Here is an 18,156-nt window from a genome sequence, read left to right on the forward strand (position 1 = left end):
ATTCCTTGATCCAGAACTAAACCTGTCAGCTAAACATTCAGCATACACTCATTATTTCAGCTGGTCAAATTTAGAATGTCTTGCCTGTTAGATTTCATACAGCACACGCCCAAACGTTCCATCACTGTCATAACAACATGAAATTTATTATGTAATTTTCAGTCAATAGCAACATCCTGGCTATCTGATGTTACCTTGGAGACTTGTTCCAAAGTTTGAAACTTTAATACTGTAAACTCAATAGTTAGAATAAATTGCATTTATCTGGTGCTTAGCTCTAATAGATGTTTCAAGGCATTTTAAATCTGGTTAAGCATTTTGAGATGCAATCACTACTATAATGTAGGAAAGGTGATAGCCAATGAATGTTCAGTGACTCCCACAAACAGTCATAGCACAATGACCAAACAATCATCTTTTTCAAGAAACTTTGAGTGCAGAATAAATATGGTCAGGACAACGATACAATCCCTGTTGTTCTTCAAAATAGTGCCATGGATTCTTCACTGACAAACTTGCGGATACTTGAGGTCAGATTCACCATCATTAGCTCTACAGCAAATGTGAAATCCCTCAGTTCTGCTATTTCCATGTGTTGGTGTGGGATTTTTTTAAAGTCCTAAAACAAATTGCCTGGTTGGAGAGTTTGCAGTCACTGGGGGATTTCTGCTGAGCTGTTGTGAGTTTTTTTGACTGATAAGTGCTTCATGTTTTGACAACTTCAAATATCACTATTAGACTGTGCATTGTAAAAAGGATGTACTTTAATTGCAGTGAATTATTACACTGTTCTGGGATTTACTTTTTCTTTCATATGGTGTGGGTATTGCTAGTGAAGCCAGCATTTGTTGCCATTCCTAATCACCCTTGTATTGAATGCCTGCTGGGCCACTGTGCAGGATGACTGAGAAGCAATTACACAGTTTTCCACAGCAATTACAAGAAAGGGTAAAAATAGCAGATTTTCTTCCTTGAAGTGAACTACATGGACGATGTAGGGTTTGGAGTTAGCCTCAGGTTTTGGAAGCCATAAAACACTAAAGTTGCATTTGTCTCGCCTCAAAGTCCAAAAGCATGGGAATCTATCTTATTCACTAATGGGATGTGGACGTCGCTGGCTGGGCCAGCATTTATTGCCCATCTCCAGTTATCCTTCAGAAGGTGGGGCTGAGCTACATCTTGAACTGCTGTAGTCTATGGGAGGTAGCCAGACCCACAATGCCATTCTATTCATAGCTTATGCTCAGCTAACGTATTGACAAATATGTCAAGCTTTAGGGAATGTTTATAGAAGATTTACTAGAACCATATCTAGGGTAAACAGCTTTGTATCTATGGAGAGGCTGGCCATGGACCAGATCAACTCCAATCTCCCAACCTGCCTTGATCTCCTTCATTCTGCCCACCGACATAATAGGTCCACAGAGGATGCCATATCCCTAGCTCTGTACTCATCCCCGGTACATCTGGACAAAGACTCCAGCGTGTTGACTACCACTCTGCCTTCAATACCATTAACCCCTCAAGACTAATCTCAAAACTACGTGACCTTGGTCACGGCTCCGCCCTTTGAAACCGGTCCTCGGCTTTCTGGCCCATAGGCCTCAATCAGCAAGGACGGGTAACTGCACCTCCTCCACAATAACACTCAACACTGAAGCCAACACCTCCCAACCAGGAATGCATCCTCAACCCCCTACTGTATTCCCTGTACACCTAAGACTGTGGTGCCAAATTCCGAATGAATGCCGTCTACAAGTTCACAGATAACACCATCGTAGTGGGACGGATATCCAACAAGTCAGGATGATCTCTGGCTTTGAAGAGAACTTGCAGGTGGCAGTGTTCCCATGTAATTTCTGCCTTGGCCTTTAACATGGTACAGGTCAAAAATGTGGAAGTTGCTGTTCAAGGACATTTAAAAAGTTCATGCAGTGCATCTTATAGTTGGTACATGTTGCTGCTACTATATGTCAGAGGTGAGGGCAGTATATATGGATGGGATGCCATTTAAGTGGGCTGCTCTCTCTTGGATGGTAGTAAGCCAAGCATGTCATGCAACAGTACTTATCCAAGCAAGTTGAGATTATTTCATCACAGTCCTGGCTTGTGGATAGTGGACAGACTTTATTGAGGCAGGAGCTGTGTTGCTCACTGAAGTTCCGGCCTCTAACCTGCTCTTGCAACAATCTACTTATTTGGCTGCAAATGTAACCCTAAGGATGTTAGTAGTAAGTATTCTGCATTGTAATGTCATTGAATTTCAAAGCAAGGTGGCTAGATACTCAAGTGAATGTTGTTGCCTGGAACTTGTGTGGCGCAATGTTATTAGACATGCATCTCTCCAAGCCTGAATGTTATCCAGGTCTTGATACACATGGATAGGGACTGCTTCATATCTGAGGAGATACTAATTATGGTGACATTGTGCAGTTGTCAGTGAATATTGTCATTTCTGACCTGATGATGAAAGGAAGAGTTTTGATGATACAAGTGAGATGGTTGTGCCTATCCTGGGGAATTTCTGCAGTGATGCTCTGGTACTAAGGTGTTTGACCTCCAATAATCAGGACCATGCTCCTTTGGACTAGGGTATGAATCTAACCAGCAGAGGGTGCCCTCTCCCTGGATTTCCACTGTTTTCAGTTTTGCTTAGGTTCGGCCCCCTCCATTGTGTGAGGTTATTCATGAGGATGGAGCTCTCAGCGTGCCTGTCACTTTTTATAATATTGATTACCCATTCCCCAATAAAACAGCACAGTTACTAATCTTAAACATTCTTCCTGGGTATGACACTCACTTCCACTCACTCAAGTCTGAGGCATGTACTTTTGAAAAGATATGGCAGGCAAGTACTTTAACCTTTCACCACAGGTTTGGCAGATTCATGTAAAGCACAACTGCACTCTCATTAACTGTAACTGCTGCTCACTATTCAAGAAGCACACTGGAAGACAAAGTTAGCCTCCTACATTTTCTTTCCACCTTCATTCTGAAACTTCTTTCCTTTGTCCACTCCACCCTCAGCGGCAATCCTAAATACGAGGAGCTCATGGACATCTTTGTCAGGGAGACCGAAGCGAACTAATCAGCTGCATTTGCTGCTTCCTTTCCTTCCACCAGGCCACAGTATCAACCTTTTACCAATGTTTATTTTGTCATAGCCCCGAGTGAACCAATAGCTTTCTGTAACAGAGATAATAAGGTGTGGAGCTGGATGAACACAGCAGGCCAAGCAGCAACAGAGGAGCAGGAAAGCTGAGGTTTTGGGTCTGGGCCCTAATTCAGAACTTTTTTAACTTCTCTGCCACAGATTTTTCCTTCTCGGCTCTTTCTGCACTATAACAATTCTGTGACTCTATGGTTTTGTCCTTCCCTATCTTTGTAAACCTTGTGGCCCACAATCTTCCCGGATATCTCTAATCAATCAGTTCTGGTGTCTTGATTATTAGGGTTGATAAAATCATGAGGGGCAAGGATAGGGTGAATAGTCAAGGTCTTTTTTTTTCCCCAGGGTAGCAGAGTTCAAAACTAGAGGACATAGGTTTAGGGTGACAGGGGAAAGATTTAAAAGGGGCCTCAGGAGCAACATTTTCAAACAGGGGGTGGTGCACGTATGAAATGAGCTGCCAGAGAAAGTGATGGAGACAGGGGCAATTACAACATTTAAAAAGCATCTAGTTGGGTATATGAATACAAAGGGTTTAAGAGGGAAATGGGCTCAATGCTGACAAATGGGACCAGATTAAGTTATCTGGTTGGCAGATGAGTTGGATCGAACGGTCTGTTTCCGAGCCGTACATCTCTATGGCTATAACTTGACTCACTTCAACATTGCTCAACATGTTTTCAATTACCCAGGCCCTAAGCTTTGGAATACCATGCTTTCCTTCTTTAAAATGCCCTTTACAATATGACCAAGCTTTTTAGTTATCTAACCTACTATCTCCTTATGCCATTCACTGTTATATTTTGTTGTATAAGCTCTTCTGACCTTCGAGACCAACTAGGGATGAGCAATAAATGCTGGCCCTGCCAGGGTTGATCACTTCCCAAACATGAACAATTAAACAAAGCAGCTTCTTTGGGCATTTTATTACATTTATTTAGACATTTTCAATATAAGTTGTTGATGTTCAATTCAGGAATACTTTATGGTTTGTGTGGAATGGTCAGTTCTGAAAAAGAGTTACAGCAGAGTCAAAATATTAACTCTGTTTCTCTCTCTACACAGACTGCCAAACCAGGTGAGTTCCTTCACCATTCCCTGTGTTGATACCTTATTGTAGCTTAGTTTTCATAGAGCTGTAGAAATGTATTTTTTTTTCTAGCTGTCAAATAAAATGATGTACAATAAAAAAAACATTAATATAAAAAACCATGCATTTAAAAAGAACTGCAAAAGAACAAAAGGGATATAAACATTAATTATTCATTTTATCGCTGTAGATTTTGAAGACTGTGGCTACTAGCCATTAAATTAAACCACTTGTAAGATTTCCAAACAAATTCATTGACACAAATATAATGAGTAAAATACTGTTCACCATGACAGAAGCATTCAGATGTGGAGATGGAAACAACCATGCAATTTTTGATATCCCAGTGCCCAGCTCTGAATTTTATTGATAGCTATGTTCCCAACTCTATATTCTGGATGTACATTAGCATTACTGAGAGTCAAACATTTTCCATTTTTCTACATTTCATTTGACAGGTATGATTATGAAGCTGCTGACTTATCAGTTTGGATGGCAAAAGACTTCTGCTGAAAAAAAAGGATTTTAAGAAAGATTGAAAAAGATTGTGTTGTCAAAATCTTCAGTGGTACTGTTGATTTATCGTTGATAAAGCAGCTACATTCATATTAATACATAAATAATACTGGATTCAAAGTCTACACCCTGCATCATTGGACACAATGACTGCAGTTTATGCTGTCTAAAGATTGTATTGTATCAGTTCACCAGGAGGAAGGTGATAGTGTTGTGGTATTATCACAGACCTAAGAATCCAAAGAATCAAGTAATGTCCCAGTAAAAAAGAATGGACTGTTTTTAAAAAAATGATAACCATAGAACCATTGGGTGCCAGAGTGTATAGCAAGAGGTGGAGAGTTAAAATAAGTGCCTGGCTGAAGATTTGGAACAGGAGGGAGATGTTGATATTTCTGGATCGCTTAGTTTATTTCTGGTGGTGATGGACCTGCACAAAGTCAGACAGGCTGTACCCAGAACCAGAAAGGGACCGACATCCTTAAGGGGAGGTTAACTAGTGCAGATGGTGTGGGTTTAAACTGATTTCACAGGGGGATGAGATGCAGAGTTGTGCAGCGCAGGGGGTGAGGCCCTGGCAATTAAAAAAGATTTACCAAGTTAGTCTAGAAGGCAGTGCAGATTGAATCAAGCTAAGACATAACGGAGCATCACAATATTGGATGGTACTTATTTTAATGCAGTGGACCTTGTGAGGAAAGCAGATGTGTTTCAGATTTAATTTAATTCTATCATGGAGACATGGTTGAGGGAGAGGCAGGACAGGCCTTTCAGTTTTCCGGGGTGTAGAATTCTTAGGATAGAAAGTTGGGAGGACAGGATGTAGAAGAGGAAGTGGTGTCCTAATGTTGATCAAGGAGTCAATTACTGCGGTAAAGAGGGATGATACCTTGGGAACCCTGAGTATCAAAGGATGTACAGTAACCATGAGAACACATTGGTAGAAAACATTGAGAAAAATCCAAATATATTTTATAAATATATGAAGGGCAACAGAAGAACTATAGAAAGAGTACACCCTAATAGTGGGCCAAAGTGGGCGTGTATGTGGGGGTGTGTGTGTCTGGGAGGGGATGTCAGGGGGATGTGTGGGGCAGTGTGTGTGGGGGTTGTGAGATGGGAAGGTACGTGGGCAGTGTGCAGGGGGTGTGCGCGTGATTGCGGGTGACCGAGTGTGCATGATAGTGTGGACCTGTATGTGTGGTGTAAGTGGGTGGGGTGGGTATGTGGGGTGATGTGTGCGGTGGGTGTGTGTGTGTTGAGGGGGTGTGTGAGGGTGTGTGTGTTGGGGGGGTTGTGGGAGCTGTGTGAGGGGGTTGTGTGTGGGATAAGCGAGTGTGGGATATGTGGTGTGTGTGTGGGATGTCTGTGGAGCATGTATGTTGGGGGGGGCAGTGTGTTTCGGGGGGGGAGTGTGTTTGTGGGGTGGGAGTGTGTTTGTGGGGTGGGAGTGTGTTTGTGGTGGGTGTGTGTTGGGGGGGGGGGGGGCAGAGTCTGTTTGTTGGGGCACGTGTATTTTGAGGGAATTGGTATGTGTTGAGCCGGGGAATATACAGCTGATATTTTAAATGAATACCCCGCATCAGTATTCACTGTAGAGAAGAAAAGCATACGTCCAGAAACCAGAAGACGGGGTACTATGCACTTGAAAAACTTAATGTTGACAGGGAGGAAATATTAGCACATTTAGCAGGCTTGGAAGTTCATAAATCGCCCAAGGCTAGGATCAGATGTACCAAATGGTGCTGTGAGAAGTAAGAAAGGAGAATGCAGGGTCTCCAACAATAATTTTCAAATCCTCTCTGGCCATGGGAGTGGTGCTAGAGGACTCAAGCATAGCTAATATGGTACCATTATTCCAGGGGGGAGTAAGGAATAATCCGCGAAAATACAGGTAAGCGAGTCTAACACCTGACATAGGGAAACTATGCGAAAAATTCTGAGGGGCAGATTTAATCTGCTCTTGAAGAGGTGTGGATTAAACAAGGATAGCTTCATAAGGGAAGATGCATGTCCAATAAATTTAAATTAATTTTTGAAGGAGGTGATGTGGTGTTGTCTACCTGGGCTTCAGTGAGGCTTTTGACAAGGTCTCGCATAGCAGACTTGTTAAAAAGCTAAGGGCCCATGGGACCAAGGACAATTTGAATCCAATATTAGTTTTGTGTAAGTGATAATGGGAACTGCAGATGCTGGAGAATCCCACTGCATCCCAAAACCAGCCCAGTTTGTCCCCTTTCCCCCACCGCATCCCAAAACCAGCCCAGCCTGTCTCTGCTTCCCTAACCTGTTCTTCCTCCCACCCATCCCTTCCTCCCACCTCAAGCCGCACCTCCATTTCCTACCTACTGACCTCATCCCGCCTCCTTGACCTGTCCGTCTTCCCTGGACTGACCTATCCCCTCCCTACCTCCTCACCTATACTCTCCTCTCCACCTATCTTCTTTTCTCTCCATCTTCGGTCCGCCTCCCCCTCTCTCTCTATTTATTCCAGTACCCTCTCCCCATCCCCCTCTCTGATGAAGGGTCTCGGCCCAAAACGTCAGCTTTTGTGCCCCTGAGATGCTGCTTGGCCTGCTGTGTTCATCCAGCTCCACACTTTGTTATCAGTTTTGTGTAGGCAGCAGAGAAAGATGGTCAAGGATGTTTTGTGACTGGAAGCTGATATCCAGTGACAATGCAGAGTTCAGTGCTAGCTTGCGTGCTCTTTGTTGGCTACATTAATGATCAACAAGAGTGTAGCTCATTTGACAAGTAAGTTTGCAGATGACACAAAAATTGGTGGTGTGGTAAATAGCAAGGAGAAAAGCCTTAGGTGACAGGAAGATATTGATGAGCTGTTCATGCAGGTAGAACGGTGGCAAATCGAATTTAATCCTGAAAGATGTGAGGTGATGCATTTTGGGACAACTAAAAAGGCAAAGGAGGATATCTTGAACATTATGGTCTGATAAAGCACAGAGGATCAGAGGGACTTCAGTGTATATACCAATAAATCCTTGAAGGCTGCAGGACAAGTATATTAGTTGGTTAAAAAGGAAAATTGGTTATTGGCCTTTATTATTAAAGGCACTGAACACGAATGAAAGGAAGTTATGATGGAGCTGTACATGAGATTAGTTAGGCCACATCCAAAGTATCATGAATAGTTCTGGAATAGTTCTAGAAAGGATGTGATGGCACTAAAGAGTGAGTAGAAGAGATTCACCAGAACATTGCCTGGCCTGGATCAATTCAGCTATGAATGAAGACTATGCAAGTTGCATTCATTTTTCTTTGAGCAGAGAAAGCTGAGGGGTAACTGACAGGCATAAACATGGTGGGTTAGGAAAATATCTTCCCTGTTGGTAGAGGAGTCAGTGCCCAGGGATGCACATTTAAGCTAAGATGCAGAATATTCAGATGGGGATTTGAAAAAAAAAACTTTTTCAACCATACGGTTGTGGATATCTGGAACTCAATGCCTAAAGGGGTAGCAGAGGCGGGAATACAGAAGATATTTAAGAAACATGTAGATGAACATTTGAAATGCTATAGCATTTATAGCTGCAGCCAAGTTCTGGACAGTGGAATTAGAATAGATGGATGTTTGATGATTAGTATGGCCAAGATAGACTGAAGGGCCTCTTTCTGTGCTGCAAAACTCTACGGTCTTATGACATTTTCACGTGCACAAATCTGTTTCACCAACAGCATGGAGACACTACCTCCAATCTCTGTTAAAGCCACACAACATCCTGATGCAGTAACCTACTGACACTTGTCATCACTGTTATCAAATTCCGAGAACTTTCGACTTAATTATCACATCATCACAGCCATATGGACTTCAACTCACGGAGAAGGGCTGTCACCACCTTCTCACGGCAGCTTATGATGAGTAATAAACAGAGTTTTGTTCGTGTCTTTGATGTTACAGTTAGACAGGAGTTTGGTTAACAGGCACACATTAAAAACACCGTCCCTGATGCAAATTAAACACATGTTTAACTGGGGAGTTTTCCAAAAGTGCAATTCCATTATGCTGTCAGCAAATTGGGTTGATATCCATCAGCACTCCTATTCCAGACATTTTTGTGAAATAGCCTGATTTCAGTAAAGACAAGTAAGAACAGGCATTCATACCAAGGTACTTTTTGATGGCTGTTGCAACTTGAAACTGTTTTATGATCAAGTAAGCAGATTCAGGCTCAGGCAGTGTGCTCCACTGGAGAACCTGTTCCAGAACACACTCTCTGTAGTGCAATACTCGTTCTGTGGAAGAAGAAATGTAACAAAAAGCATAAAATAATGCACTTTACAATGATCACTAACATATTTATTCCTACAAGAAGTTAAATTTTAAGGTAGAAAGAAATAATTGATGATTCATACTAAATATATATTTAGATTAAAATGAATTAATATAATGATGGTTTACAAAACTAGCCATGATACACATGTTAATTCCTACCAGAAGTCCCTCAAATATATGATTTGTCTTCTTTCAGCAAAAAGATCACTATATAGCCTTTTCTAAATTAATTGCAACTCTTTGGTCTACCTTCTAACTGGTTCAAATCCTGTTGTCGGACATGACTTTCAACACACTGATACATAAACAAAGTATTCTGTTATCATAAATATTGCAATATTACATGTCGCCTTAGTGCAAACAGGAGTGTGTGGAAGGTTAGAATCACTGTAAGGCAGACCAAAAGGAGTGCAAAGCAGGTCAGTGCCACTGGACTATACCACATGCAGTGACGGTCAGGAAGATTGGAAAGACTATAAAACAGACCGGGAGGAATATGAGGTAAACTGGGGAGAGTATGAAGCAGGTCAGGATCATGGAAGTGAATGAACAAAGGTCAAACTGACATGCCACATGAAGCTATGAGTTAATTGTATGTTGACGATGGTTTCCCTTTCTCCAAAGTTAAGGAGTAGTCGAAGGAGCTGGAAAAATTATTTTTTTAAATTTTGTTAATAAATGTTAAGTAGTGCATTTCAATTAAGCCACTCATGTTCAATTGACATCAGAAGAGTGAGTCTTTGATAATTCATTCACAGGATCTGTGTATTGCTGTTCAGTTAAGAGGACAGTTGAAGAAACAATCACATTGCTGTGGGTCTACAATCACATCTTGGCAAGACCAGGTAAGGATAACAGTTTCCTCCCCTAGAGAATATTAATGAATCTGATGGGATTTTCTGGCAATCAATGATTTCATGATCACCATTAGACTCTTAATTCCTGATTGTTGTTAAATTTAAATTCCATCAGCTTCCCTGGCGGGATCTGAACCCAGATGCTCAGAACATTATCTAGGTCTTTGGGTTAATGATCTATTGATAATAACCATTGCTTCCCCTTTAAGCTGGTGAGTCTTTATCTTTTTCATGGAAAGTTTTATTATCTGTTAAGTTTTATTATCTATTACATAGAAGCATGGCAGGGTAGCTTGGATCCCTGTTGTTCACATGCTGTTCCATGAGAAATGGAAAGCACTTTATGTGGGAGTGATCATCAGCTGTAGCGGCTTGAATTGTGTGTTTGGGAGCTTGATCAGCAGCTTGCATCAGTGTGGTAAGTTGTTTCATCAGTTGTTGATGGCATTATAGATGTGGTTACACTGCAACTTCAGGGTATGCAGAGTGAGGGGAAATGGGTGACCATTAAGCAATAGAGGAGCAAGAGGTAGATAATACAAGAATCTATTGAGGGCATCTCACTCTCCAACCAGTATTTAGATCTACATACTCAAAGTGATTGTTTATTTGGGAAGTGCAGCTAGAGCCAAGTCTCTGGACCATGGCTGACTCAGTATACTGACAACAGGATTAATTGTTAGGGGAGAAGGTAAGTATTTTTGCCACTGTAGACATGAATTTGAATTGGATGTTGCCTCTCCATGAGCTGAGTCAAATATATCAGTGAACGGCTGCCGAATACCCTGAAGGGGGAGGGTGAACGGCTAGCAGGTGGGATCTGCAATTATAAGGAAAACAGCGCACGTCTGCATGATTCTGATCCATCATGAATCAATCTGTTCAGAGTAATACCTGCAATCAGAAGATCAACTGCAGGTGTGCTAACATGAGACTGCCTCAGGCGACCAAGGAACATAAATAACATAAGTTCAGTTGGACACCTCTATCCATATCTGAAAATTTGGTCAATGATTCCTTGGCCAAAGAGTGGGGTTCTTACAGCATTATTGTGGCAGCTGAGAGAGAATTTTACTGTACAGGTAGCTAAGCTATAGTTAAAGTAGAAACGCTTAAGTAATTATCATTCAAAATTGTACAAAGTGCTTCTTCAACTGATGATGTCTCAGTGCTGCTCAGTCCTTGCATTATGTTATACTAGGTGATAATAACCAAATTGGATGAGTCCCCTATTTTCAACACCAACAATATTTCAAAGGCTTTTTTTGGCTAAGACTTTTTTTTGGGAATGTCCTGATGTTGAGAATATTTCAGACAAATGATGATTGATATTACAAATGGTTGGAGTCTCTGGGTTGGTCAGGAAAGAAAGGTACACTTGGAATTCTAAATTAAACATTATTCAATAATTCTTGCTAACATTGATGTCATATGGGTGTCATACAAGGGCAGAATCTGACTCAATTATGACAGCTCCAAAATCAACAGCCAGCTAGCAAATGCCACTCAAAATTTTATAAAAATAAAGATATTCATTTGGCTAAAATATGCAGGTAAAGAGTGGGAGACAATGAACAGGAAATAATAAGGAGACAACAATTAGCTTTCAATTTGTTTGAAGATTAAATTTTTTCACCCATTCGTTAGTTTTAATATGCAACTGCTTCTAACTCAGCTTTCTGTACTTATTTTAAATAATATCCTACCAAGCTCTCCATTCTCTATAACTTCAAATGTTGCCCAGACAATCTTCTCAGCAATGACAATGTTCTTCATTTCGAGAACTATACAAGTTAATTCTTCTGCTGTCATGGTCGGAGAAACCTGTGATCCATGGCATTAGAAAAAGTCTTAATTTCAAATAAAATTGCACAGGAAAAGAATGAAACGATATAAACATGCTTACATTGAAAAAATAATATCAAGTTTGATAAATCTGCAGTATCCTGAATATGTTGTCAACATGAACTTCCAAAGCACTTTCAATTTAAAAGGCAAGCTTGATCTCATTTGCTCTGCATACCGGTATTGTTCTTTCATTTAGTTTGGGGTACAAAACAGGTCTCTTTATTGACATGTAGGTAGATCAAACATGCTAAGAATCTCATTGTGTTTTTGAAGTAGTTCCCCAGTAATATGGCAAGCATTTCTCCCTCAAGCAACATGGCTCAAATCACATTTGCTGCTCTGCCATCTCATGCATGTTTTTTGGTTTTACAAAATGGTTGCTGCACTTGCCTGTGCAACAACAATGCTTTTCAAATTTGCTTATTGTATAGGGTATTCTCTGAGACATTTGTGACAGGTCCATGGCTGCACAGATCTGTAGCACCAGTGTGTAAAATAAAAATTATCTGCATGAAGAGTAGTACGAAGTTCCTCACTACAAGCTCAGACTTTACTCTCTGGAGAGAAGGAGGAAGGGAGGTGACCTGATCGAGGTGTACAAGGTAATGAGTGGCATGGATAGAGTCGATAGCCAGAGACTTTTCCCCAGGGCAGGATTGACTGCCACGAGGGGTCATAGTTTTAAAGGTGTTAGGAGGAAGGTATAGCGGAGACGTCAGAGGGAGGTTCTTCACCCAGAGAGTTGTGAGCGCATGGAATAGTTTACCAGTGGTAGTCGTGGAAGCGGAATCATTAGTGACATTTAAGCGACTGCTGGACAGCAGTGAATTGAGGGGAATGTAGGTTAGGTTATTTTATTTTTGGATTAGGATTATTCCATGGCACAACATGGTGGGCCGAAGGGCCTGTACTGTGCTGTACTTTTCTATGTTCTATGTACAAGCAGAATGATATCAATAACCACCCACACGCTTCAGTTATCCAAAAAAAAGTTCTAGAATCTCAAAAAGTGTTCATTGTGTCTGCTACTGGTGTGCATATTAACACTGAGGACAATATTATTGCCCAGAGTGATCATGAGCTTCTGAAGTACATTTGAAAGCTCATGGCACATACATGTTTCTTGGGAAGGAAGCCTGTCTGTTTACGTCTTGCCTATCTATAATTCCAATGCCACAGCAATGTGGCTTGCTCACAACATCCCTCTGAAGCAGCCTTGGAAATCAATCAGATTGCTTTTCAGGAAGTCAAAGTGGACAAGGGTAACGAGAGATTGGTGGGAAGTACTAGCTTTGCCAGCAACACTTGCACCTAATAAGAGGCTGACTAAAATTTCAGTTAATTACCTGACAAACTTACAAAATGTGAGAACATCCTAACTTGTGCAAAAAAGTTTAGAATTTCTTTGCTTCTATCTGAGTCTTCTACTGATCACTGCAATAAAGCTTAGGAACATTTCTGATGTTATGTACTTGGCATGACTGCAAATTTTCTTGACGTAAATGTTTAAACAAATTGCATACCAGCAGCACTATATAGTCAGCAGGAATGATGTCAGATGCAGGGCTGAGTCACTGTTCTCTGTTTCCCTAATTATGGAGGAAGTTTGAGTAGCCAGCTGTTGATGCAATGAATACACAATCTCCTTGACTTTAAAAAGCACCAGACGCCTTGCAAGTTTATCTGGTAGCAAAACAGTACAAACAGTTTTGCACCAACTGTGTGTGCATGAAAATTGTTCTTTGTGCTTTGAAGTTTAAATTAATTAAATCCAATTAAGCAAAGCTTCATTTGAAAGGCAAAAGATATTATATTACACCAGTTGTACAGAAGATTTCATTTTATAACCAAATTCCTACCCTAATTATGCAGCAACAGTCCGGCTCCTTTTTCCCCAGGTAGACTTCAATGATCAGGTCCCCAGCTTGGGCAACCTGAAAAAAACAGCTTTCAGACATTTCGTATTCTCCCAGCAAAGACGAATATTTTTACTGATGGTTTTTTACAACATAGTTTTCAACTTTCTAACCACCTCTATTGTTTCAAAGTTCCCTTTACTCATAGTTGTCATAACGCATGTTTTGTTCATGTAAGTTGGCTGTAACGTGTTTGATGAATAAAGGACGCCATTTGGATAACACAAACTTTCCACTGTACAGTATAGCGATTTCCCTATAGCATGATTTTCTACGGCAATTTTCCTTAGCACGAGGTTGCACAAGGACACAACTATCATGAAACTGCCTGTATTTATTCTGAAATAATAAAATGTGAGGCTGGATGAACACAGCAGGCCAAGCAGCATCTCAGGAGCACAAAAGCTGACGTTTCGGGCCTAGACCCTTCATCAAAGATGAAGGGTCTAGGCCCGAAACGTCAGCTTTTGTGCTCCTGAGATGCTGCTTGGCCTGCTGTGTTCATCCAGCCTCACATTTTATTATCTTGGAATCTCCAGCATCTGCAGTTCCCATTATCTCTGTATTTATTCTGAATATTGTTTTAGTAAAACTAAGTTAATATAATATGGTGTAGCATTTTCGTGGAAATGGGAAACATAAGAACGAAGAGCAAGAGTCGGTAATTTATCCCCTTGAGCCTGCTCCACTGTTCAATACGATCACGGTTGATCTCATCTCGGTATCAACTCCACTTTCCTACATGCTCCCCATATCCTTTCACCTCACCACTAATCAAAACTTAATCTCCTCCTTAAATTAGCTCCCAGCATCTATCGTACTCTGGGATTGTGAATTCCAGATTCACGACCCTTTGAGAGAAACAGTTTCTTCTCATCTCTATTTTAAATCTACAAGCCCTTATCCAAAACTATGAATTCTTATTTTAGATTTTCCTACAAGAGGAAACATCATCTTTAAGTTTACTTTGTCAATCTCCTTTAGCATCTTATATACCTCAATGAGATCTCCTCTCATTCTTCTAAAGTCTAGACAGTAGAATCCTAAACTGCTCAGTCTCTCTTTGTAAGACAAACACTCATTTCTGGAATCAATGTAGTAAATCTCCTCTGAACTGTCTCCCATGCACCTATATCCTTAAGTAAGGGAGCCAAACTTGTATGTAATACTCCAGGTAAGACTATAAGCCATTAAAGAAGACAATATACAAAAAACAAAATATCAAGCATTAGTTATAGCTATCGAAAACCAATATTGAGCTGACAGTAATGAAGTGGTTTTGTGAGTCTCATTTCAACAATTTTATAAATTTCCCCTGCTCTACCATACAATTGGTCTTCAGGGAAGGGAGCAGGCTCACAGAACTATGATTCAATTGCCAATTTCCTGTCTCTTTCTGGATTAAAGTAAAAGATTAAATTAAAGAGTCTCAAAAAGAGCCATGATCTTATTAAATCACGGGATAGGCTTGAGGGGCCAGATGGCTTTCTCCTGTTCCTAGTTCTTATGCCCTTATTATCATCCCAATATTCACACAAAGAACTTGAACATTTTGAATAGAAAGGCCATTGGGCCCCCTTTCCACAACAGCAACAAATATTGATACTTACTTAATGACAACTTGTAATGACAAAGTAAAACTCTAAACACTAGCAACCACTAAGAGGAAGAATTCAATGACTTTGTCCAAAAAGTATAGACATTGCATTATAAAGTAGTTTTGGTCTTCTGAGTGCAAAAGGAGTCCATTGTGCAAATGAACTTTGTATTAAAATTCCACACTACAGATATTTTATGGTGTTGATGTTAACGATACTGACAGAATGTAGATGTGTGGTTAACACTATTATTTCCTGAAGCATCACAATCAAAAAAGGCTCTTGCTCTAATGAAATAAATTAAAAATTAACAATCAGTGGGGAAGTTGGGAATGCCTTTGTTGTTACTTATTAAAATGTGCATTTTTCAGACTGATTAAAATTTTGCAACAGATAAAAATGATTTACTTGCAAACCCTTTTATCGCAAAGCAATCAGTGAATTGCAAATGCGAGTAATAAATTCTTCCAAAATTTTTATTTTGTTTTCAAACTAGTTTTGTTCTTGAGATATGGGTAACTGTGATAATACTATGACTTTAAGAGGTATATTTTGTCCTTTTCATTGATGAAGACAGTTTGAGATAGGTGGTGGTAATCGTTATGCTCAAAGCCAATAAAGTAAACAGTTTGAGAGGCCTTGGATTTTTTTTAGGTGAAACGTAGGAGCAGCCTGAATGGGTGGGGTCAAGCTCCCCTAAAACCAAGAGTTTTAGTTTTAGCTTTCAGCAGTTGCTGGGGAATTGAAACTGGATGTAGGAGCTCTAATTTACCTCAGCAGGGTTCTCTTCCTGCTGCTAAAATTACAATGTGAGACAATGTAGTTTACTGAATTTGCCTTTGCCAGGGGTGTGATTACGGAATGTTACTATATTGTAACTGTTAATTATTAGTAGTTTTGATATATAATTTTGTAAATTATTTCAATAGAGTTTTTGTTAAGCCAATTCTTTTTATTTCTCTTTCTTTTGACTATATTTTAACTGTAGTAAAAACAGTGTTTTTGGCTTAAAGTCAGGTAGCTTGTCCAATCGAATTGTATCTGAAATATAATGCCTTATGCTTCACTCTAAAATAAGAAAAAAATTAGTGTCTACGCTATCTTCTTAATAACTTTGAGGGTGTTTGGTCTGGTATGTAACAGTAAACTTGGCAAGGTGACATTTATTTCTCAACAGAGCTCAGAATATGCAGGTTTTGCCCCTGAAAAGCCCCTAGAACTTCTGTGAAAATTTAATCACAGAAACGAGCAGTCAGAGAAAGGTCATTCTCGCTTGTGGGAGAGACTGAATTCCCCAGTCAGAGATTCAGCCTTTCCCATGATGCCACTCTACAACCACCACTTTAGGTCCTCCCTCTCCCTATTTGCTGTTCCTCCAGAAACGGAAGCAGTTATTGGAAGAGCAACCGAGGCTTGGGGGGGGGGGGGGGGGGGGGGGGGGGGAGAGAAGAGAGGGCGGATGAGGGGGACGTGGTTAGTGGGGAGATGTTAAGGAGTTACCCTGGCTGGTCTGGGATCAATTGCAACAGAATTTTAGAAGGCTGAGCAGTAGCTATTCAGTTGACATCAGGCTGTGTCTGAATATCGGTCTGGAGACAGCACAGTCTGAGTGTCTCTAAAAGGGATGTTGGAGGCAGATCCTATGCATTGACCAGGAAGGAAAACAGAATGCCAGTCTCAAGTATCAGGTAATACAGTGATGAGGAGGAAGGTAAAGATGACATCCTTTGTTTATTTGCAATTTTGTAAATCGCTTACCAAGTTTATTCGAGTTTATTTCCGCTCCTAATGTGAAACGTACAGAGAGGTCACTCAGGGAGAAGCTTCTGTCAAGGGGAAACAATCAGGGTGGCTAAGGCCTTCCCAATTTGGTCCCAACCGTGACCACCTCTAGACCCAGAATATTCAGACCCTTCAGAAACGTTTCTCCCTGCGAGTCCTGAAACAGACACTCGCAGCCATGCGCCGGCACCTCCAGGCACTGCAATCCAGCCTGCCCCAGCTCAGAGCCTCCCTCTCCCAGACCTGCAAAGGACCCCTGCTGTTTTTCATCCTCCGCAGGATCCACAGACTGAACGCCCAGTTCCACTCAGCTTTACTGGACACCAAAAATCGTAAGTACAACCAACTCGCGGGCCCCTGCCACCCACAAGAGGATTCCTGCGCCTCCCAAATACCGACACTGTCCCTGCCCCTCCCCCACCATGCACCCGCCGCCATTGACCATGAGGACACGGCCGGAGACCCCACCGATGACGTCACTTCCGCCTCCGCCGGCCACAGAACTTCCGGTACCGCTGCTGCAGTCACCACCTCCACGTCCAGGTACAACACCCCACAAACCACCCTCACCGCAGCTGCTGCCGCCCACCCCGATCCTCCAACCACCGACGGAACCCCGCCCACGGTCGATGCCGACGGAACCCCACCCACGGTCGACGCCGACGGAACCCCGCCCACGGCCGGTGGAACCCCGCCCACGGCCAACGGTACCCTGCCCACGGCCGACGGAACCCCGCCCACGGTCGACGCCGACGGAACCCCGCCCACGGCCGACGACCTCATCGCTCCGCCCACAACCTCCACAGCCAGCAACCCCAGAGGAGACAGCCACACTGAGCCCTGCCGCATCTTCACCATCCCCCCAGACCTCCCACTGACTGAGGACGAACGGTCAGTCCTTAGCAAGGGGCTCACCTTTGTCCCCCTACAACCACACATCAACGAATACCAGTCAAGGTTGGACATAGAGCAGTTTTTCCGCCGTCTTCGCCTCCATGCCTACTTCTTCAACCGGGAACCTAACCCTCCTTCCACTGACCCCTTCACCCACTTCCAACACAAGTCCTCCTCCTGGACACCACCCCC

At 41.8% G+C, this 18,156-nt stretch overlaps 1 protein-coding gene across 5 annotated transcripts in view; it reads right to left on the bottom strand.

Annotated features, from left to right (window-relative positions):
• The window catches only part of arap2 (ArfGAP with RhoGAP domain, ankyrin repeat and PH domain 2), a 326,408-nt gene that overhangs the window by 41,362 nt on the left and 266,890 nt on the right, over positions 1-18,156 (bottom strand). For all 5 annotated transcript variants that reach the window (XM_059647100.1, XM_059647094.1, XM_059647098.1 and 2 more), the window contains 3 exons: positions 13,634-13,708; positions 11,633-11,750; positions 8,901-9,029 (listed from right to left, as the gene is read on the bottom strand). In XM_059647100.1, coding sequence (XP_059503083.1) covers positions 8,901-9,029; positions 11,633-11,750; positions 13,634-13,708 — 322 coding nt within the window. The remainder of the gene's footprint in view (positions 1-8,900; positions 9,030-11,632; positions 11,751-13,633; positions 13,709-18,156) is intronic.

Source organism: Stegostoma tigrinum, chromosome 1, assembly GCF_030684315.1.
Source record: "Stegostoma tigrinum isolate sSteTig4 chromosome 1, sSteTig4.hap1, whole genome shotgun sequence".
NCBI classification, from domain to species: Eukaryota; Metazoa; Chordata; class Chondrichthyes; order Orectolobiformes; family Stegostomatidae; genus Stegostoma; species Stegostoma tigrinum.